The sequence below is a fragment of the Eucyclogobius newberryi genome, unplaced genomic scaffold (genome assembly GCF_026437365.1).
Source record: "Eucyclogobius newberryi isolate DKJ021-1_F unplaced genomic scaffold, fEucNew1.0.hap1 SCAF_9, whole genome shotgun sequence".
NCBI classification, from domain to species: Eukaryota; Metazoa; Chordata; class Actinopteri; order Gobiiformes; family Gobiidae; genus Eucyclogobius; species Eucyclogobius newberryi.
In genome coordinates this window covers 32,150,138-32,173,036 of record NW_027316532.1, presented here as the reverse complement: position 1 = coordinate 32,173,036, position 22,899 = coordinate 32,150,138, and the positions used below count along the sequence as shown (strand labels likewise).

At 41.0% G+C, this 22,899-nt stretch overlaps 3 protein-coding genes across 3 annotated transcripts in view; 2 read left to right on the top strand and 1 right to left on the bottom strand.

Annotated features, from left to right (window-relative positions):
• The window catches only part of fam32a (family with sequence similarity 32 member A), a 139,984-nt gene that overhangs the window by 21,081 nt on the left and 96,004 nt on the right, over nt 1-22,899 (bottom strand). The gene's annotated exons all lie outside the window — the stretch shown is intronic.
• Nucleotides 6,841-12,340, top strand: lpla (lipoprotein lipase a). Its single transcript, XM_072439514.1, has 10 exons — nt 6,841-7,069; nt 7,813-8,012; nt 8,163-8,342; nt 8,897-9,008; nt 9,441-9,683; nt 9,875-10,117; nt 10,533-10,653; nt 10,750-10,932; nt 11,320-11,427; nt 11,514-12,340. Exons 1-10 carry the CDS (start codon nt 6,976-6,978, stop codon nt 11,563-11,565), a joined length of 1,536 nt encoding a protein of 511 aa, XP_072295615.1. The 5' UTR covers nt 6,841-6,975; the 3' UTR covers nt 11,566-12,340.
• Nucleotides 17,368-22,706, top strand: LOC140354460 (lipoprotein lipase). Its single transcript, XM_072439507.1, has 10 exons — nt 17,368-17,618; nt 18,354-18,550; nt 18,799-18,978; nt 19,104-19,215; nt 19,287-19,520; nt 19,595-19,837; nt 21,262-21,382; nt 21,526-21,741; nt 21,825-21,920; nt 21,982-22,706. Exons 1-10 carry the CDS (start codon nt 17,519-17,521, stop codon nt 21,998-22,000), a joined length of 1,518 nt encoding a protein of 505 aa, XP_072295608.1. The 5' UTR covers nt 17,368-17,518; the 3' UTR covers nt 22,001-22,706.

Below are 22,899 nucleotides of genomic sequence, written 5' to 3'. Positions count from 1 at the left end.
CAAATTCCACGTAGATTTTCTTAGTTAAACATATGAATGCAGTAGCGCGCTATGACTTTTATGGATGGGCTGGTTCTGGGATCTGGGCTGTTCATCCATATTTAGTGGATAATACAAAAGTGAGAATATACTCCCATACCTTATCAAAATGCTAAATAGATTAGATAACTGACCAATTCATGACACAACTTTGTGCTCTGATATCCTGTGCCTGTATTTCTAACCAACGTCTAATCATTGGAAACTTGAACAGAGCCTGAGCTACAAACAAAGACTTGTCTCTAAATTATAGTTTGTAAGTCAATTTGTTGACACTGCTGTTGCTTCTCTTCTCTGCACATGCTCAGTTTGGCACAAGATTCCCACACAGGTTTATTCAGTGTGGTTTGAGTTTAAGAAGCTGCTGTCCGCTCTGGTTCTTTAAGGTCATGTCAGAGAGCGGAGCATGAATGGGCCTCGAATGGGCCTCTGAACACGGTCACAGACTGAGCGGCTGCAGGAGAAGAAAAAACAAGCTTCCTGCAGTACTGCTCAACGGCCTGTAGAGGTCACTTAAAGACACGGTGACTTCAGTAGCAGAAAAGAGGGTTTATTTGGATACATTTTACAAGTATATATAAATATGACATGGTAATTTGAGATTTTATTGGTCAATCACTGCTTGCCTTGATTACCCTGCAATATGAATTAGTAAAGCTGTTTTTGGAGGATGGTCTGATTGGCACTAGTTTTAGCATTTGTTGGGTTTTGACAATTGTAAAAAGCTGATGCTAAAGTGACTGTTAATGAGATTTAGTATCCTTCCCAGAATGTATTTTTAAGTACCGTACATCAACTGGTGGACAAAATAAATAAGGGAAAAGTCCAACGTTCCACAGGTGGGACGTCCTCCTAAGAGGTGTTTGTGATTGAACCCAGATGTATTTCACTGCAATGGCAGAAAAAGCGTCCAATTCTAAAATTAACCCTATTACCTCCAAGTTAGTCTTCATGACAACTTCTTAGACTGGCCAGTAGAGAGTGCCATTCATTAGTTTCTTTTCTTCCACCTCAGAAGTACATATGAACCTGGGGTTACAAAGAGTCAGTGAGATTTCACTTCAGGAATGAAATTCCTTGCAAGCAAAACAAGTCCATTTGAGTGTACAGCATGTACACTCATTTGTTGCATGTGTTTGTCCTCACACACATTCCTGCATTGCGTTGGGCTTGAATGACAGGTAAGTCAACGTGAACATCAACAGGGAACACTAGTGCAACCCAGGACAAGCATTTTAGGTGAAAGTGTATCTGCTCGATGGACCATCTGATCAGCTGCAGGTGTTGAGTGAACCATGAAAACCAATGCATTCAGTGGATAAATGGAGAGCCACATTGGCCATTATAAGGTGTGTGTAGGGTCTATGTGGAATGCACACTCACATGTGTTTCTGGGCCTGGTGTCACTTCATGCTGTGAAACATTATTTACCCAGATTCTTGGCCTTTGGAAATTGAAATGTTTATTGTTTTAAGCTCTTCCCTTAAGAATGAACCAGATAAACTGCTTGTACAAATTTCTGCCCATTGCCAAGGTGCATCAGGCATCCTATGCGAATGTGTTGCAAGTTAAAACCACAAATTACAAACTTGAAATATTTATCTTCTAGTATTCTACCCTCCTGATCATACTGGCAGAAACAAATAAGCCCCACATTTATTAGACGCCACAAAGAAAAAGCAGCAGCCCACGCTCTCACGGCAGGATGTTCTTTAGCAGAGTAGTGCCCAAAGTTCAGTGATTTAAACGTCACTAGACACTGACGCTCTGGGCTGCTGCTGGAGGGGGGCAGAGCTTGGGTCATATATTTGTAGCCAGTGTTTGCATTTGCTTGTACTTTTGTGTGTCAGATGGGAGACCACCGCATTTGGTTTCACCAGAAGCTTCCTTTTGGAGCGAAAAGCCAAAACAAAGCTGAAAAAACACTACAAGCAGTGCAACACATGTACAAGAAAAATGTCAGATCATAATGTACAAGTAGGCTTCATTATCAAACATCGAAGGCTTAATTTATTACTTTATTACACTTAATTATAATGGATTTCAGAAGCCAATAAGATAATAAACAGATACAAAAGATTGATAAACTCTGAAACCCTTGAATGCTCTGTGACAATAGCTGTCTTCTGTCAGGTTGTAATAATAGTGTGTGCAACTTGCTCTCTTGGGGTGTCAGACAATGGAGACAGGTCTAACTGGACTGTAGAAGTACAACTCACTCAACATTCGAGACAATCCGCATGACATCTCACAAGGACAAAGAACCATTCACTCAGGTATCTGATCAGTGACATGCAACAAAGTAAAACACATTGAACTTTTCAAGAAAATGGCCTGTTTACTTTATAATGCAGTATTGTGCTTGAGAATGAAGTCATGAAGCTGAAAATGTGCCCATATCTGTATATTTGTTATTTTTATGGGCCTTTGTTCCCACAGGGCAATTTAAAGGGCAGAAGTACCTTTAAAAACACACCCACATTCATCAGTAAAATTACACACAATACAATATAAAATCAACAACAATAATAAACATAGTAGAGTTTATGAGGTGCTCAGACATGTGCAAACTGATTGAGGCTGATTGAGAGTGATCAGAGTTTAGGAGCTGGATTGGAGCCTCTCAAACTCTCAAACAGAATATGAGTGTCTGCTGGTCAAAGAGAGCCCTCAGCCCTCCTGGTCTTAAAGTCCAAATTACTTTTGAGCAGTACATATTTTATAGCAATTTTAAAATTCCCCTTACCTCTTAATTTCAACAACAATATCAACTTTTTTGTGTGAGATAGACATAATAATAAAGAAATGGCTTAACACTTAATTTGCCGTACATTTCTGATGGAGAAATCCTATATATTTATCACAGGCCACATCTGAAGTAACTAAAAACGAAAAAAACAAAACAAGTGATGGTGACTTAATTCACTGTGAATCAAACAGCACAGGGGTCTTTACACAAGCCGTCACGCTGATGTTCTGAGAATGTTGCGATGACGCACTACACTGCATATGGTCTGCTGCTGCTGGAGTCATGTCATAAACTTTATCACCGTATGGATGCAGACAGGTCTGAAGGAAGCAAGTGATCGCAAGTATGTACGGCGGTACAGCTTTATATTATGGATAAAAACTCAACTAGAAGTTGATTTTACACAATATGTTCCCTTTAAACATAAATTATTTATTTATATTAGTTTATCTATTAGTACTACTTCTACTTGGACAATAGTTAAATGTAAAAAAATGTACAAAAATCTATGCTTAAGCACAACATAATTCCGAGTTGTAAAAATGTGATTACTGGATTGTATATTATACTTTTTTGTCTCCCCATCCATGCAAAAGTGTTTATAGAAATCTTTCATCCAAATGTATTTGTGCGTAAAATGCCTACATCATATCCACAATGCCTGTGTACTGTAAACACCTCCCCAGCAACTGTAATCGTAACATACATTCAAAACGACCGCAGTGTATAGTGGACATTAACGTCAGACGCACACAAATCACTGCAGTCACATCACTCAGTACACCGGGTCACTGCTCTGTTCGGCTCCTCGTTAAAGTTCACCAGCCCTTCACGTCCACTTTGAATAGAGCAATAAAATACAGCCCTCTTCTCGCACACTTCTGCTCCACTCGCCCCTTTGTAACTGCGTGCGCTTTAGGAAAACACTTATAAAACTGTGAACCCACCGTGAGGCCTTTCTCCTTCACCCATCCACGCCCCACATCTAGTCTTTTAATAGATACTTCAACAGCCAATTATAGCCAAACTGGACAGTGGCGTTAACTCATTGGTACATCCCCCTTTTGGATTTGAAATGAACTGAAAAGATATGAAAAGATAACAAACCATGACTGACATTTTTGCTGTACTTTCTTCCCTCCAGCTGGCTTCAAGGCTTTGTCCTCATTTCCTGAAGGACTTTTCTGTGCGTTGTTGCGTCTGGTTTTGGAGATGGCGATGGAGGGCACTGGGAGACAATCACAAAACTGATAACACTGAGCGAAAACAACCTGTATCAGAAAAGAAAAACACCCTAAAAGAGATGGCCTTGCAAAGAAAACTTAGTGTTCTTTTTAGACTGTAAACATGAACCGTTAGATGCTTTGCAGATGACACTGGCGAGTGCTGTAGTTCACTGTTTACTACTCTTTGGTCAAGCCTGGGCTATTTCTGCCAATCCCAAAAGGTTCAAAGTTGAATCCGGACTAGCATTTGGTGTAAAAAATGAAAAGAACCAATACAAAAAAATCTTAAATGTTTGAATGATACAGTAGACCTTGATTCCACAAATAGTGCCTCACTCCAGAGCAGGTATTTTACTATTGTTCAGGCCTGAAAAGTGAAAATAAATGTCGTGTTCAGCCCAGTCCACCCTGAGTCTGTGTTTGGGGGTGGCTGGCATCGGTTGAAAAAGACTTCCAACCTCAAATCTCAACTGTATACACAAGCTATAATCAGACCACGTCAAAGATTATCCCTGTTTTGTTTGTCCCTCGAAGCAGCGCTCAGTGACTCATCAGTTTACAGACATATTTACAGTACGTGTGAGTTTTAACCTTTCTTTTTGTCCTTTAGTGTAACGTGAGAAAGCTGCAACCTGTGCATCTGGCATGGCAGAAATAAAGTGCATCTTATGTCAGTGCCTGGCATGAACAGAGCCAAGACCATATGTTGTGCGTTTAAACGTTTGACTCGCACACAGAAAAGCTCTTGGCTGCGTTCAATTTGTTAGGCTGGATTTACACTAATGCAACGTGCTTTGGGCAGTATAAGCTCACAAGAACAAATACAAGAATGTGGGACAAATGTATGGCTTTTTGAACCGTTGCAAAGGGGGAAAAAAACAACTATGAACACTTAAATAAGAAGGAAATTAATGCTGTTTCTGAAAGGATTTTTTGGATTTCCTCGCCAGATCTTGTGGCGAAAGCGCAGCCGAGTGAGATAAGAACATCACAAATGCATTGGATTCCGGCTGACTTTGTTGATGTGGGCGTGTGTCATCAGCGCGTTTAGTGCATTTTACAGTTGTGTCTCTCTTGGGGCCAGGCTCAAAGATAGTTGGCTGAGATTTGAGATGAGCGGTTTGGAGATGGGCGTCGTTCCTGTGTATCCATAAGCATCACCTTCACTGCACGCACACACACACACACACACACACAAACACACACGCATCAACAGACCACACAAGGCTATATTTAGAGAGAGGTAACGTTGTGGAGCAGATGATTACACGTGAAAGTCACTCAGGAGACCAGAGATTCTAAATTTAACACAGAAAGTCACATTGAAGACCACAACTTTGTCCAACGTTTTTGTTATTTCATTTGATCGCAGTAAAAGCCCAAGCAGTAACGTAATCAAAAGTGCCGTTACTGATAAAGCAAAGCGTAGGATCCGGAGTAAAATATGTTTTAAGATTGTGTATTATTGTTATGAATTTGCAGAGATTGAAAAGAGCATTGTTTTAGTGATACAAGAGAAGTGAAATAAAACACAAAGAACAACACGGCAGCCGGAGGTTTTCCCCACATGACGTCTTAATCCAAAAACCTCTCCATAGATTGATGAGAACATTATTTCCGTATGTCAGGCTTCAGTTAAGAGGAAAATATATCACGTTTACTGAAGTTGTCCGAGTTGCTGAAATGAAAAACGGTGCGATAATATTTTCAAAGTATCTTATCTTGCTTTCACATGTTTTTGATTTTACCATAGAAACGTGTAGCCTGGACATCTTGTTTCCATTTGTGCATTTCTTTACATTTAGGAGACCTAATGCTGCAGAGAAGCCAAACGCATTCATAGTTCTGTTACTTCAAACTAAACATTACTCAAGTAGGATTAGGGACGTCAAGACCATTGGGTTGATCGATAGTCGTGATTTTCAGATCACAATATAACCGGAAGAACCCAAAAATAATAATCGTGACAATTATCGAAGCAAAATTAAAAATGTTTTGTTCAATATATATCTCATAAATAGACTTGAATGTAAAGAACTTATCTGGCTGTTTTTGTCACATTTAACTTTAATTTGTCTTTTTTTTGTAAATCCGGTCACAAACTTGTTGGAACACAGGATAAAAAAAGTAAGATTTCACTTTTGGTCACAGTCTCAATAAAACTTTTTTCAAACTTTTCACCGAGGGCCGCATTTTGAAACTTATACGGAGCAGAGGGCCACAAACAACCCGACAATGTCAAATGACAAATGACATTTGACATTGTTTCGATGACTCCACACCTTTTAATAATCGATTGCAATTTTACAGTAAAAAGCATTACTTTTTGTTGTTTGGACCAACTTAGCAGGAAGCCAGAGGGTCAACACAAATTAGTCTGAGGGCCACATTTTGCCCCCGGGCCGTAGTTTGGACATGCCTGCAATAGCAGAAACACTTTATTTTTTACCCTTTTTTGGTCTCTGTATTGATTTTTCTGACTGAACCTATGAGAGTCTTGCAACACACCCTGAAGCCATTGACCTCCAAGACATATAGCATGTGTTTAACACGTTTCCTGTTTGCACTTTTAATACAAAGTTGAAATTATTTGTTGTTGGCTTTTTTGTGAGGAAATTAATTACTGGCCTTGCAATTGAATAAACACAGAACTTGAATAAAAAATAGGGCATTGTGGGGCGTTTAGTGTCCAGATTCCACATAGGAGAAGTTACTGTGTAAAAGATTGTGAATGATTACCTCACTGATTCAAAGCGTGACTGACATGCCCCGCCCACTTCCTCTCGCCAGCCAATCACCTTCGAATATTTAACCCCAGCCACACATATAGATGAGACGGAGCGGCAACTCTGACAGACCATCAGAAAGTTTACCCCGCAACCACAACTCCTGCCCATTGTACCCCTGGATACCTCAAACTATAACTTGCATTGTTTTCTGCACGTTCAAACCTTCCCAAACATGGGAAAAGAAATTAGCCACTTTTTCTCTGTTTGGATATTTCTTGTTAAAATCATTGGAGTTTTTTCCTCTGACCCCACCACAGATGCTTTTGGTAAGTAGAAAACACTATGATGTCCTGTCTATTATAGTTATAGTGTTTTTTTTCTTTTTATGCATTTACCCCATGTAAACAAGCACAAACGTAAAGCAGGTTAATTTATACGCGCTCGTTGTCACAGAGAATTGCAGTGAAAGGTCTCAGGTCTCCATCTCTCTCCACTCCATTCAACTCCATGTGCGCGTGAAGAAAAGCTGCCACTGGCCCTTTGTGAACACGCACAGAAAAGGGGGCAAAACAGGGAGATGGAGAAATGTAGACAGAATTTGCATATGACTCTATGATACGTCTTTGTTTACCATTTCTACTGTGCTCATGACTGCATATGACTCAAATTAGCCTGTGTAAATAATTTATCTTTCTGTCTCTCAACTCTTAGTCAATGCTGCTTTTGTGTTTTTACGTTAATTGGAAGTGATTTGAATTCTAGATCTTCAATTTAGAGGTTTTCTTAACAAAGGACAAAAGAGGGCGACACTTCCTTGTTTAATACTGCAACAGTCGACTTGACTCGCTGCTTGAGAGTTAGACCTAATAACATGTCTGTGTGCACAAACATGTCTGTAAAAACACGCTCTTTTGCGCAATTGCAAAAGTGAGACCTAAAATATTTAACACACCTTATTCAAAGATAAAATTTAGTATTTGGCTTGTCTTATTTTTCTTGTTAGTTTTCTGTTTATGACTTTGTTCACCACTATTTTGCCCTAACCTTGTGTATATCTGGGTCACAACAGTAAACAGCACCTCGGCTCCTGTGCCGACCACCACAGAATGGATCACAGACTACTCTGACATTCTGTCCAAGTTTTCCCGGCGCACTGAAGAAATCCCAGATGAGGATATGTGCTACATTGAGCCTGGCAAACCCGAGACCATCAAAGAATGTGAATTCAACAATGAGACACAGACCTTCATCATTATACACGGCTGGACGGTATGTGAGGCCAGCGCTTATACATTTAATGTCTCACAAATGTGGCAGGAAGAGCAGTGTATAAGCAGTTTACAAAGTCTGTAATATACAAAATATATTCAGCAGTATTCAAACACAATAACCGGAGTTAATGCTTTTTTATGCTCTTAGGTCACAGGGATGTATGAAAGCTGGGTTGCCAAGCTGGTGACAGCGCTGTATGAGCGCGAGCCCAGTGCCAATGTGATCGTAGTGGACTGGCTGAACCGTGCCAACCAGCACTACCCCACCTCCGCTGCCTACACCAAACTAGTTGGACGGGATGTGGCCAAATTTGTCACCTGGCTACAAGTAAGACTTTTACTTGAATTCTTTCCAAACATGTACAGCTGGCTCACAGCTGCATCATATATTTTCTTCCTGCAGTACTTTAAACAGTGAGTTCTTCACACGCTCAGCTTTGCACGCCATGACCACAACTGTGACCAATTTGTACCTGATGATGTGAAAGCCTTTTAACATAATTTACTGTTGCAAGTGTTTTTCTTTCTTGTGATTTTTAACATCCTATATATTCTATTCTTTTTATTATTTGTATTGCAGACCCTCATTACAAGCCTCTGAGTATATGATGTAACACAGCTATGCTTTCAATGAATCATTGTAAAAGTCCATTACCAGAAGTGTACATTCATTTGTTTGGAGTTTGGATGTACGACTATATTTGGAACTCATGGGCTTTTTGGCAAATTAATGATTGCCTTTGTTTTTGCTACAAAGTCAAACCCCATTAAGAACTACAATAGGTACACCAAAGCCTGACCACGGCCTGCCAACTATTAAAAGGAAGCTCTGAGTAATGTTAAGACTTGTTTTAATCAGACCCACCTCTCTTGTGTGTGCAGAACGAGCTGCAGTTGCCCTGGGACAGGATTTATTTGCTGGGTTACAGTCTGGGAGCACACGTGGCTGGAATCGCCGGGTCCCTCTCCAATCACAAAATCAGCAGGATCACAGGTAAGAAGAGCATTATCCAGCCAATTAATTAACAATGAACAATTTACAGTTTTAGCTCTTTTCTACTTCAATACACAATAGATATGATAAATAATAATGTCTATATTATTTTATTGTCGACTAAATGAGTCCTGTGCTGTAAATATATGAAACCCATTCTTTCCTAAAACACTAGCAGCAGCGACACACCAATAAAACATAAGCTAGTGCTACATTCCAGCACTTTATTGTGCTTGTGAGTCTGGAGTGTGTGTGACCTGCTTAGAATAATGGTATGTTGATGATTAATGTGATCTGGAGCTTTGTGGAGATCGGTCCGGCATTTATAATGAAAGCTTCACGTGTTGCTTATTGAGAAGGACAGAGCAGAGGCACAATTAGGAGCTGTTTATAGCACATTTGGGCCTCAATAGGACTGTCTTTTGTTTTCAGGGTTAGATCCGGCGGGTCCTACCTTTGAGCATGCAGATGACCAGAGCACACTGTCCAGAGACGATGCCCAGTTTGTGGATGTGCTTCACACCAACACCAGGGGCTCTCCAGGCCGCAGCATCGGCATCCAGAGAGCCCTCGGCCATATCGACATTTACCCAAACGGCGGCACTTTCCAACCAGGGTGCGACATCCAGAACACTCTGCTGGGACTCGCATCAGAGGGGCTCAAGGGACTCCAAAGTACGTCATCCTACCACCCTCATTTCTTATTTTATGTTATGCCTGCTTGTCATGTTAACTATGGTATACTGCTCAGTTACAACGTAGAAATTCAGCTGAAATCTAGCCAGCAAAGAACTTGCATACTCCAATTGTTCTTGCTAATAGTCTTCATTTATAGAATGACTCCATGTGTCACTTTCCCTCTGCAGATGTGGACCAACTCGTCAAGTGTTCCCACGAACGCTCCATCCACCTTTTTATCGACTCACTCGTCAACATGGATCAGCAGAGCATGGCATTCCGTTGTGGCTCCAAAGATGCCTTTAACAAAGGCCTTTGTCTGAGCTGCAGGAAGAACCGCTGCAACAAAATGGGTTACAACATCAATAAAGTCCGATCAACACGAAGCACAAAAATGTATCTGAAGACCAGAGACATGATGCCCTACAAAGGTATGTGAAGAGAAGGCAACAGGAGTTCAGTAGCACACAAGATTAATAAGAATAAAGTCAGTAGAGGCTGTAGATCATATCATACTGATTCTGAACAGTACCTACTGAGCAGACACTGTAAGCGGTGCACGAGAGGTAGTTCGAGACTGGAGTTGTGCCTATGTAATGTGATACCTCTGCGTGTCATGTTAGCCATGGAAAAAGTCTATTTGTATTGTCTGGTAAAGATCCAAGTTAGAAGACAATTGGAGATCCCTAGTCACAGAAGATGCAATATTGAGTAAATGAAGAGGATCAGTTGCATAAGGGTTTCCTAAGATAGAAGGTATAGAGTGGTAGAGAACATGTGAGCCAGAACGGCAGCAGATGCAGCTGTTCAAATGTACTAAGCATATTCTTCCTCTCTCTTTTTCAGTTTTTCACTACCAGGTGAAAGTTCACTTCTTCAGCAAAGACCAACTTAGCTTCACAGAACAACCTCTCAAGATTTCACTGTACGGCACCCACGGAGAGAAAGAAGACATCTCACTTGTCCTGTAAGTGCCTCACACGTGTCACAAAACCCCATGTTCACATGCCGGGGAGTGTTAAGAGTTAACCTTCATGACCTTGTTTTCCTGCTCACCCTTTAGGCCTGTCATAAACGGGAACGCCACACAGTCGTTCCTCATCACTACTGACGCAGACATCGGAGACCTGATGATTGTCAAACTGCGCTGGGAGAAGGACACCATCATCAGCTGGTCAGACTGGTGGGGCAGCAGCAAGTTCCTAATCCGCAAACTGCGCATTAAGTCCGGAGAGAGACAGTCAAAGTAAGAACCAATGTGCCAAGACACTCAACTAGACACTCTTCTGAACAAGTATCAATACTGGAATAAGCAACTAAATAGCATGAAATATTACTTTTCCTGAACATTTTTAGAATGGTCTCGATCTATATCAGAACTGGTATAAGATCACATGGTAATACTAGCAAAACTACTAATATGTTGTGTTGGAAATGATGCTCATTTTTGTCTACAAAAGTGTTTCATTTTTATTATCTTTGTGGTAGAAAAATTTGTATCAATTATCAGGCCTTTTCATAGTATCAAGATGAAGTTTGAAATTGAGTCCCAAGTCTTGATAAATGTGAAGGTTGTATGACAATGAATGGACAGCTATAATGAAAACTCACCACTTCTGTTTCTTGTTTTCAGGGTGATCTTTAGCTCAAAGGATGGCGAGTTTGCAGACTTGGCCCGCGGAGGAGAAGATGCAGTGTTCGTTAAGTCAAAAGAAGACAACCTTAGCCGCAAAGAGAAACTGTAAGTACAACAAATGACATGTTTTTGGAAAAAGTTAGGGTCGTTTTTCAACAAATAGAAATGACCTTTATCTTTTTTTTTTATAGGATGCACAAACTTAAAACAGAGGGCAGCCTGTTTGGGAAAGACACAGAGTAAATTTGCACTTAAAAAAATGCTGACGCACATCACCGACCTCTTCAATCGTGACCAAAGATGGACCAAACCGTTTGTGGGATTCTGCACACAAATCAACTGTTGTAATGACCTTGCCATTCAATGAAACCAACACAACCTCATCCATCGCCATCAATAAAAGTAAACACTGCTGCCGGAGATAGAGGAGGACCGTTATCTTTAGGAGAATGTGCTTCTAACTAATAGTATTTTTTTATAGCTACTGCTGCGTATATTTGTAATGTCTTACTCTTACTGTGTATATGTTTCTGCTGCCTGTGTGAAGTTGGAATAATTTTAGGTTTAAATAATTCTGAGTGATAGGCATGATTTTGGCACATTTTTTGTTGAACATGATTTGTTTTGATTCTTCTGACCACTAATTGCCAACAATCAACAGGGACCAAAGAAGTATTAGCGATCTACTGATGAGAGAATTACTGTGGTTCTTTGTAAATAGCCTTGTGGAATCAGTGTTATATATTTTGGAGGTTAAACTGTGATCTGATTGATTATGCATTAGTTTTGAGTCACTGGCCACTTTAGAAGGCTCTTCTGCTCCTGATGCCATTTAATAGATTACAGGTGTGGTCCAGAGATGTGCATACATGTTTTTGTACCTTCAGTTACTTTTAAACTATTCAATTTAGGACATCCACTTACAAATTGGTCAAAAGTGTAACTATTTTCTCACTGATAATGCATGCTATTTTGAAAGGTCAAACATTTGCTTAAAATAAACTGTCTCTGTAATGTGTGCTGGACTGGCCTGTCTTAAGCCATAATGCATCTCCAGATACATACGCTTGTATTTATTAAATGTACAGAACAAATCTATATTTATATATTAAGCTGTAATATATTTTGCCAGTTTTTACTGTTGAATGTGTTTGTTTTATAAATGAAGCATTTTGTGTTTTATGCACAAAACTTAAGAAAGAGTGATCACATTGGTCACAATGTGCATTCATTCATCTGAACTGAAATGCACTGCACTATACAAACAGAGGGTCAAAGATGGATTAATAAACAGATCAACTAGAATCCCAATGACTACTCAAGTTACTATCAACAATGTAAACATCACTCGTAAATGTGACCACAAACCATTTCAAAAATGGCCAAAAGCCTACAAACCTGGAAGCTATAAGCTCAAACGTGAGCGACAGCAGAGCCTTTGGGGGACTCTGAGCACTTGAGTTGAGCTTTAATTACAGTATGTATAGAGGTAAATACACAGTGCATAAAGCTGTGTATGTAGGCCCTAGTTTACAGCTTGAATTTTTTTCATAATATTGTATTTGCCTGTGCCTTTCACTATAGCACAGTCTCTTCCAGCCATTGTCTGGAGTAAATGAGCGATAAAATACAATAACTGTTTACACGTGACTTACCATTAAACACCACAAACACACCACAAATATCTGAACGTCTATGATATACTTAGTCTAGTTTATGATGTGCAAGCAAAACATTACATTTCATCTGTATCACGTGAGCAGGATTAGCCTGTTTGTATCCCACTAAACAAATTGCATAATAAGTCTAAAATGGAATACCTCTAACTCGGCCGGATCCGGCCCGCCAAACGTTTTAATCTGGCCCGCCGAACATTTCAAATTCATATTTTATTTAGAACCGTAGTTACATCCGTAACCTCACTGCCGTGTTTACTGCCGAGGGAGAAGTGCTGAGAGAAGTAAGATGCGCGTTTGCGCGCTTTACAGCACTTACGCGCTTCAGAGCAGAGGTCTGAGCGAGGAAAGAGACGTGTGGTTTGGAATCACGTGGAAGAAAGAAAGGAGACGGTTTTGTAGATGTTAGAGCTGTGCTAAAAGTGGAGCTAATGTGGAGCTAACAAGAAAACAAGCTTCTGTGATGATGTGATGATGTTCTGAGAGGAAAACATCCTCTACAAACCTGGACAGATCAGAAGCCACAGGTAAAAAAACAGGTCAGAGTGTAATAAAGTATGAACATGACTGTGAACACACTAATGTGACAGTGAACACAAACACAATGCACTCATTTTACATTTTAGTCACTACATGAATCATTACTAAGATCAACTTAAACTATGAAAATAGCGAGCTCATGTTGAGTTTGAGCAGAAACATGTCTGTGATATCATATCATAAATCACATCAAAAGTCCATGTTCCTGTTCCTGCTGCTGCATGAATATGGACTCAGTATTTCACCTGCTGCAGTTCCCACAACTATTACTAGGCTGTAAAAAAGCTATTTATTTCTTCTATTTTTTATTGTTTTATTTTGTACATAATATTTGGCCCACAATTTGACAAAAGTGTTTGATGGAACATTGTGGCTCATGCACTTATTCTATATTATTTTCAAGGCAAGAGGCGTAACTTAACCTACACTTAAACGCTCTCACAAGTATTCAGTGGTGAGTCAGTTCAGGTGAACAGAGAACTACAGAGAACTACAGAGAACTACACAGACGTGGAAATATTAGTGAGTACATTTAAAAGGTTTTTTAGATCTTGAGAAGTTTATTTTGTTATAAACTCAAATACAATATGTTTCAGTTCCAAATACCTATTTAACAATATTTAACAATAGACTAAATGTTTATCTCTGTAGATCAACTCGAAGTTGTGATGCACATAAACTGAAGCACAGTGTTGGTAAAATTACACTTGTTTTTCTTAATACATTTCAGTTTATGAGAACAAACGTGTTTATAATTTATTTTAATCGATCCAGTAATTGCTTGAAAAACAGCGTAGGCTATATAAAGCTATTTATTTCTTATGTTTTTTATTGTTTTATGTTTTACGTTATGTACGGCCCGCGACCCAGCCTGAGCGTCGAAATCTGGCCCGCGACCCAAAATGAGTTTGACACCTCTGCTCTAACTCCTTGAGTGTGTGGATTAACATAACTAAAACAGCTCCCAGGTCGAAAACTGTAATAAAAGGCAGTACACAGGCTGTGATGGTAAAAAGGTCATATTACTTTATATTTCTTAAGCGTTCACTTGTGAACACAACTTAGCGACATTGTTGCTGTGGTTGTGTTGATTTGGAACTGATTATGTAAAACACATGCTTTTCTTAGAAACACTCTGTGAAGAAGTGAGTTGATTTACACCGAAAAAACAAGAAGAAAAACAACAACTGAAAAACAGACATTTTATGCTTTGTCTGTGTAATTAGTATCAAAATAAAACACATGTAGATCATTATATTACAATTTGGTCATTGTAAATTACAATGTTGATTGAGTGGTGGAGGTCTGTCAGCTTTCATTGACCAGAGTTTGTGGACTCTGAAAAGCATCAAATCACAGACACTGGTGTCCAAGGAAAATGTGTCATGTTTCTTAGAAGACCTCCACCAGATGTTCTGAGGGAGCCGCTGGAGTGAGTGTCTGTGTGCCATGAGAGACGCAATCGAAAGATGCAAGGTCTTGGATACACAAGATCTTGCAAAACACATTGACACAGTCAGAAGTAAATGCACTTCAACTAATTCAATTAAGATGCAAAGAGTAATCATATGGTGAGTCCAATAGGAGCCAATCTTTATACATTTGTTTCATAGTCTGAGTCTTGACAGAAAGGTGTATTGTGTGTAATGGTTTACAGGTTGAACCCCAAAAACCCCAAAGAGTCTGAGGCTGGTTGAACAGTTTATTTTACATAATAAATTATGCAGGAGCAGGAGACACATAAAGGACCTGACAAACAAGGAGCAGCAGGTAAGTCTAAAGAAGATGGTCTGATATACTGGAGATGGATGATTAGATGAAGTGCAGGTGAACTGGCCACACCCCCCTCCCCCGCCTACATGTTCTGTTGAGAAAACAGGAGGGGGAAAGGAAACACAAACTAAATGGTAACGTTGTAAGTCTGCTATTCTTGGTTCATTACATGGTAATGCATGTCATCCCAAACTTGACGCTTCTGAACGTGCTTAATTTCATTTTAATTTATTGTTGCACTTGTGCTATCTCATCAGGGGCACACACGTCGTGACTGTTACAACTACTATAATGTTTTATTGTTCAAAAACAAGTTAAAAAAAAAGACATGGATTCTTGTGGGAGCAGTGTTGCCTGTCCACGGATCTGATCTGTCTCCTGGCCTGACATCACCTGCTGGCCTCCATTTTGGAACAATTTAATCAATTGTTCCCCCCCTGTCACCTAGAAGTACAAAATGTTCACTTGTTCCGTAAAATATAAACATGCTTCACTTGTTACATTCTTATAGTCTTTGAAAAGAGCAGCAGTTTATATTTTATTTGGCAGGGGCAATGCAGTCAGACAGTTACAAAGCTTGTATCTGAAGCATGCAGATTAATGTGCTCATTTTCAACTCCTGTCCCCGGTTAGGCTTTTCTACACTATACATTATATAATACAAAATACATGGAAAACAATATTCCACTATATAAATGTATCAGTGCAATTACATTCAAAGCTCATTTATTTGCCCTCATTTATACACTCTCAGAGTTGAATTTCGATTTATTCATCCATGTTTGAGTAACCCAGTATTGTACAGCATTTGAGGCTCAGAAAAAAATATTTTTTCACCCACTCCCTATATCTGCCCTGCTCTGTATGTACTTGCAATAATTAAACAATTCAGACTCCAGGTCATGCATCCAGGGTTCAAAACTGAACCATTTCAACAATAAAAACAATAAAAAATTAAAACAGTGAAATGTTTTCAATTTGTGGTACCATTTGATGGAACTAGGAACCAGGGCCACACTTTTATCCAGCCCCTTTTCTGATTAGAAAATACCTGCCTCAGAGACATTTTCTGGGAACACACGTAGCCTACACACACAGTAGACCTACAACACGGCCTTTGTTGACAGATGTTTTTTCATTCATCCTGACAAAAGAATAACAAATCTAAATGCTCTGCATTATACTGATGATCATTTAGAGCCATTAAGACCCACTTTCAGCCACTGTGGCAGTGTGAACGCAGGCAAAGGGGACTGGGTGGTTTCCTGTCTATGAAGAGGTGAGGCTGGACATGTTTCTGTTATAAAGCCGTTTTAGATCTATATTGCAGATAACAATGAACTCAATCAGTAGCTTATAGCCAGGGGCGCCAGTGTAAGTGTTAATACTATTTGGAATATGTGTTCATACATCCACGCGCCAACAAGCGCATGAACAATTGCCAGTGCAAGCAAATAAATTTGCATTACACTGTTATACAGACAGAACCATAGCAAAGGACTGTATGCTTACAAACAGCCGTCCACAGTGAGAAATTGTTGCAATGTGGGCAATGCTTGATATTTCATATTGAGAGCATAGACATCATTATCCTTGCATTGGCAGATTAAAGGCCCACAAGGCCCCACAGGGCCTGGGACCCCAGTGCAGTTGACTATCTCACCTCCTTGATGTTACATCCCTGAGCACAATGTAAATCTATGTAGCTTGTAAGTAAAATACTGGAAAACCTGGGGAAAATATATTTTGAGCTTGATAAAAAAAATGCAGTTTATTAAACCCCTGCACAAGTTATATGCATTTAATAAAATAAATCATCATACATTTTGCTGCTCCTGAGGCTATTAATATGATGAATCACCAAGGCTTTAGAGGATACACCCTTAGACAACCCGTTACAATATTGTGTATCTAAAATAAGCCTTTTAGTTCCCTTATTATTAAGTTTATGTGATAAGATGTGGTGTTATTGACCCTGGGCTAAACATTTACCTTCCCCACATTTTTCCTTCCCCCGCCCGAGGCTCAGCCGCGCACCCAATGGTTCGTGAGAAGTGCTATTTAAGACGCGGACAGTTCAAGGTGCTTCAGAAATCAGCTCTGTGCCGGGACGGGACGCACGGAATCGCGCACGAGTGCAACTTTACCCCACTGCGACCACGTGATTCAGTTGAAACGTTGGTTGAACCGATTCTTCTGTCAAAGAGATGAAAGCGTGGATAGTTTGCTTTCTTTACTTTTTGGTCTTGAATGGAGCTGTGCAGAATGTGACGTCCCTGGAAGAAGAGCTCACCGACTCTATTTTTAGTAAGTTTCCAGCTCAGCTTTACAGGATCACTCTGATAAAAGTGACCATTTGTAGACGAACATTTGCATGAATAAGAGAACTATAAATGTGCATGGTGAAAGTGTTTGGAGCAGCAGCAGTTTGCCGACCTTTATCGGGTCAGTGTCCACATCACTGCACGGTTTAAAATAAGTTCTGCCCGGCGCCTTCTCCAATGTCAATGAAGTCCCCATGACGTGCACTTCTCAGCCCTTCCTGCTGTGGAGAAAGTGTTTCTAGTTTCTACACTGCGTGGCCAGCGATGTGTACTTACAAATGCATGTGCAATAGTAACAACAAAGCCAAGCATTTCAGAAGCATAAAGGTTCCTCTGTGCAGCATCCTTGCACACGTCTGTTTTGTGTCTGATCCCAGCCCCCACGCGGCTCCCAGGGGCGTCAGCTGACTCAGGCTGCACTCAGTTGTGCAAATTATTGTCGGTGATGTGGCAAGAACAAAGTAAAACTACTGGTTGTTTCCATGGAGCTCAGTCTGGCCAAGTGAACCCCCCTAACCCTGAACGCCGATCTTTTCTAAGGTGGAAGCCTATTAACCGAGGGGCCTCCAGGGGCCACAGCTTATTGGAAGCAGTCACTCAGTGAGCTAGTTAGGTGTCTCAGACCTCCCACCCTCATAACATCAAACAAGACCAAACCCTTGCTATGACCACATTTCTACATTGTTTTCAGCCTTTAACTGTGCACTTTGTCTAACAGGTAATTTTTTGGACCCTGTCAAGGATTTGTTCGAACACAGAGATGAGCCCAATGGAAGTATGGTCAGGTTTTCTTTGCGTAAACCATCCCATCCTGATGATGACCTGTGCTTCATCACCCCTGGAAAAGCAGAGTCGCTCTCAGCCTGCGCCTTCAATAGCACCGCCAAAACATTCTTAGTCATCCACGGCTGGACGGTGAGCACACGTGACATGAGCCAGTCTGAACCTGCCTCCCGCTACTGCTCCAAGGCCTTTGTTTGCGCTGTCTCATGTTTCTGGAGCATTCCGGCCAAAACAGGAACATAACTGACAAGCACAATCATGTTCTCACCAACCCAAGTGATAACTGTTGTTTACTCTACTAGGATCATATTTATTTATCCAAGCACCATCTTTTGTTAATTCCTCCTAATGACACTTTTTTCTTCCTCTCATTTCATCAGTTGAGTGGCATGTTTGAAAGCTGGGTGGCTAAACTGGTGACAGCCCTTTATGAGAGAGAGCAGACGGCTAACGTCATTGTGGTGGACTGGCTCAACACTGCCCAGAACCACTATGTTGTGGCAGCTCAGAACACCAAGGTCGTGGGGCAGGAGATCGCCCACTTCATCGACTGGCTCAAGGTCAGCACGCAGCTGTACAAGAATTAAACTACAAAAAATTGAAACTAGTGCTTAAGTTCTGTTGATAGTAGTGCATTTTCATCATTACATCTTTGTTTATGCTTAACTTTTATTGCTACTTTTAGGAAGCCACCAACATGCCTTTTGACAACCTGCACCTCATTGGTTACAGTCTTGGAGCTCATGTGGCAGGGTTTGCAGGAAGTCATGCAAACAATAAAGTTGGACGTATTACTGGTTAGAATTCTATTAAATGAATATGTGCGATGAGTTGTGCTGGTTGTATTCTCACATGTATTTGTGCTCAGGCCTGGACCCGGCTGGCCCAGACTTCGAGGGTGAGCATGCACACAGACGTCTGTCTCCAGACGATGCTCACTTTGTGGACGTCCTGCACACCTTCACACGAGGCTCTCTGGGGCTCAGCATCGGCATCCAGCAGCCTGTGGGCCACGTAGACATCTACCCCAACGGAGGCAGGTTCCAGCCGGGCTGCAACCTCAGAGGGTCCCTGGAGAAAGTAGCTAACTTTGGCCTGTTTGGTAAGTGGCTCTACAACATTTAAACCTTCATTATCACTGCAGACCCTAAAACAAAATCAATGCATTTCTTACAGCTATAAGTGATGCAGTGAAGTGTGAACATGAGCGCTCCATTCACCTGTTCATTGACTCTCTGCTCAACCAGAAGGAGGCGGCCAGGGCCTACAGGTGCAGCAGTAACGACGTATTTAACCGCGGCATGTGCCTCAACTGCCGCAAAAGTAACTGTAACGCCGTGGGCTACGACACCGCAATAGTCCGCAAACCAAGGAACGTGCAAATGTACACCATGACCAGATCCTCCATGCCTTTTAGAGGTCAGTCTACTAAAAATAAAATGTATGTTGTCCTGAATAAGGATGTGCAATCAATCACATTTCAATCGAGATTGGGGATCTGTCATCTCTAATTGCTGATAATATGCTAGTTTATCCATCCATCCATCCATTTTCTTCCGCTTATCCGGGGCCGGGTCGCGGGGGCAGCAGTCTAAGCAGGGACTCCCAGACTTCCTTCTCCCCAGACACTTCCTCCAACTCCTCCGGGGGGATCCCGAGGCGTTCCCAGGCCAGCCGAGAGACATAGTCCCTCCAGCGTGTCCTGGGTCTTCCTCGGGGCCTCTTCCCGGTGGGACATGCCCGGAACACCTCCCCAGGAGGCTCCGGAACAGATGCCCGAGCCACCTCAGCTGGCTCCTCTCGACGTGGAGGAGCAGCGGCTCTACTCCGAGCCCCCCCCCCCCATGTGGCAGAGCTCCTCACCCTATCTCTAAGGGAGCGCCCAGCCACCCAGCAGAGGAAACTCATTTCGACCGCTTGTATCCGCGATCTTGTCCTTTCGGTCATTACCCAAAGCTCATGACCATAGGTGAGGGTAGGAACGTAGACCGACCGGTAAATTGAGAGCTTTGCCTTTCGGCTCAGCTCCCTCTTTACCACAACGGTCCGATGCAGCGACTGCATCACTGCAGCCGCTGCACCGATCCGCCTGTCGATCTCACGTTCCATACTTCCCTCACTCGTGAACAAGACCCCGAGATACTTGAACTCCTCCACTTGGGGCAAGGACTCCCCGCCCACCTGGAGAGGGCAAGCCACCTTTTTCCGGTCGAGACCCATGACCTCGGATTTGGAGGTGCTGATTCTCATCCCAGCCGCTTCACACTCGGCTGCAAACCGTCCAAGTGCATGTTGCAGGTCCATGTTGGATGGAGCCATCAGGACAACATCGTCTGCAAACAGCAGAGGTGGAATCCTGTGGTCCCCAAACCGGACATCCTCCGACCCCTGACTGCGCCTAGAAATTCTGTCCATAAAAACTATGAACAGAACCGGTGACAAAGGGCAGCCCTGGCGGAGTCCAACATGCACTGGGAACAGGTCTGACTTACTGCCGGCAATGCGAACACAGCTCCTGCTCCGGTCATACAGGGACCGGACAGCCCTGAGCAAAGGGCCCCGGACCCCGTACTCCCGGAGCACCCCCCAAAGGACACCCCGAGGGACACGGTCAAAAGCCTTCTCCAGATCCACAAAGCACATGTGGACTGGTTGGGCAAACTCCCATACACCCTTGATATATATATATATATATATATATATATATATATATATATATATATATATATATATATATATATATATACATATTTGATGATACAAAATTAGCTTAATACCACCCACTCCTAGTCCTCCTAAGGATATGGTTATGGTCTACAATATTTTATTCTGTGATTTTTCAGTGTATCACTATCAACTGAAGGTTCATTTCGCCAGTCAAGTGAACCACTCTGAGATGGACCCATCACTCACTGTCTCACTTTATGGAACCAAAGAAGAGGCTGAAAACATCGAGCTCAAACTGTGAGTTAAAAAATTAGATTTTTTGCCATTTCATGTACATTTTACACTTTTCGCATGAAATAAAAAAAAAATTCAAAATAGTACATAATTTAAAAAATGTATATAATAACATAATGATAATATGTGTGGTCCCTGATTGGCAGAAAGGAGAAAATAGCCAACAGGACAAACTCTTTTCTACTGGTGACTGAGAAGGATATTGGCGATCTGCTGATGTTGAAGTTTAAATGGGAGGAGGCAAATGGCTGGTCGGCTTCAAACATGCTGAAGATGGTTTCATCCTGGTGGTCCGGTGATGACCGAGGCAACGGCATAGAGGTCCATCGGATCCGAATCAGAGCAGGAGAGACTCAGCAAAAGTAAGCAGTTTTTTCTGATAAAAATAACTCTATCATTGTCTTGAACTATTCAATACTATCAAATCTATGCTTTTGTCTCTCAGGTTAGTCTTTTGTCTGAAAGACCCTGAAGCTCACAGCATAAACCAAGAACTGACATTTGTAAAGTGTAAAGATGCCTGGAGGAGAGCATCAAAAAGGTGAGAAGACGTGAGAACAAAGATGTTTTTAGACTTAAACTGACATTTCTTCTGTCAATAGAGTTCGTCTCACGTCCTGAAGATGATGTTCATTCTGTCAGCACTTATAATTTATACACCTTTATACAAACACCTTTGACATTTTTTTTTTATACATTATTAGAGAGTTATATTTAAAACAACCCCTGTAAATATTATACATACTGTGATATGTTTGTTTTGTTTCGTATTTTTTGTTTAAATAAAAAAGCACAGTTGATTTGCCCAATGTAAGTATCGGAGTTTACCAGTGACAAGAATATATACTGTACAGTCTACAGTGTTCTGGAGGTACTTCAGTCCTGCTTGTAAATATGTATTTATTAAAACAACTGTTACTGAAGTTGCACAGACTGCACCCCAGGAGAAGGTAAAGCAGTCTTTAAGGATTCTGAACATGTTACACTTTATGTAAGTTATGCCTTTTAAAGCATTCACCACTGTGGCTCTTTGCATTGTTCGAGGGCTTTTATTCAGTGTGCCTTATGTCACCATTAGTCCACAAAATATATGCTGCTTCTAATTCTGTGGACCCAGGGGACTGTTGTATGTCACCTTCAGGAGTAACTACTGTATTATTGTGACCTTAAACATTTGCACTGAAAACAGAAACATGTTTGAAGCGTCATACACTCTTTGTGTAAAAAAATATATTTCACAACTTTTGCAACATGTACATTGTATTTTCTAATGACTTGTTTTGTAAATGTGTAAATAATCACCAAATAAATTTATGACAGCACAAAATATCATGTGATTTTTTTTTTTACTATCTTAAATTTACCTTTATCGTTTAGATTTCACAACTCAAGGCTGTGTGTGTTTTCTCAATATTTCTTTTATCAGTGCTTCACTTATTTTTGATTAAAATGTGCAGGAAATGTTAAATTGCCCAAACTAAACTATATATTTTCTTCACGTCCTTGCATTTAGGATGATT

Coding starts and splice junctions, on each gene's coding strand:
- lpla (XM_072439514.1), top strand. CDS start 6,976: ATGGGAAAAGAAATTAGCCACTTTTTCTCTGTTTGGATATTTCTTGTT. Junction 9,009..9,440: donor CAAAATCAGCAGGATCACAG/GTAAGAAGAGCA, acceptor TTTTGTTTTCAG/GGTTAGATCCGGCGGGTCCT. Junction 11,428..11,513: donor CTTAGCCGCAAAGAGAAACT/GTAAGTACAACA, acceptor TTTTTTTTATAG/GATGCACAAACTTAAAACAG.
- LOC140354460 (XM_072439507.1), top strand. CDS start 17,519: ATGAAAGCGTGGATAGTTTGCTTTCTTTACTTTTTGGTCTTGAATGGA. Junction 17,619..18,353: donor GCTCACCGACTCTATTTTTA/GTAAGTTTCCAG, acceptor TTTGTCTAACAG/GTAATTTTTTGGACCCTGTC. Junction 19,838..21,261: donor ATCCTCCATGCCTTTTAGAG/GTCAGTCTACTA, acceptor GTGATTTTTCAG/TGTATCACTATCAACTGAAG.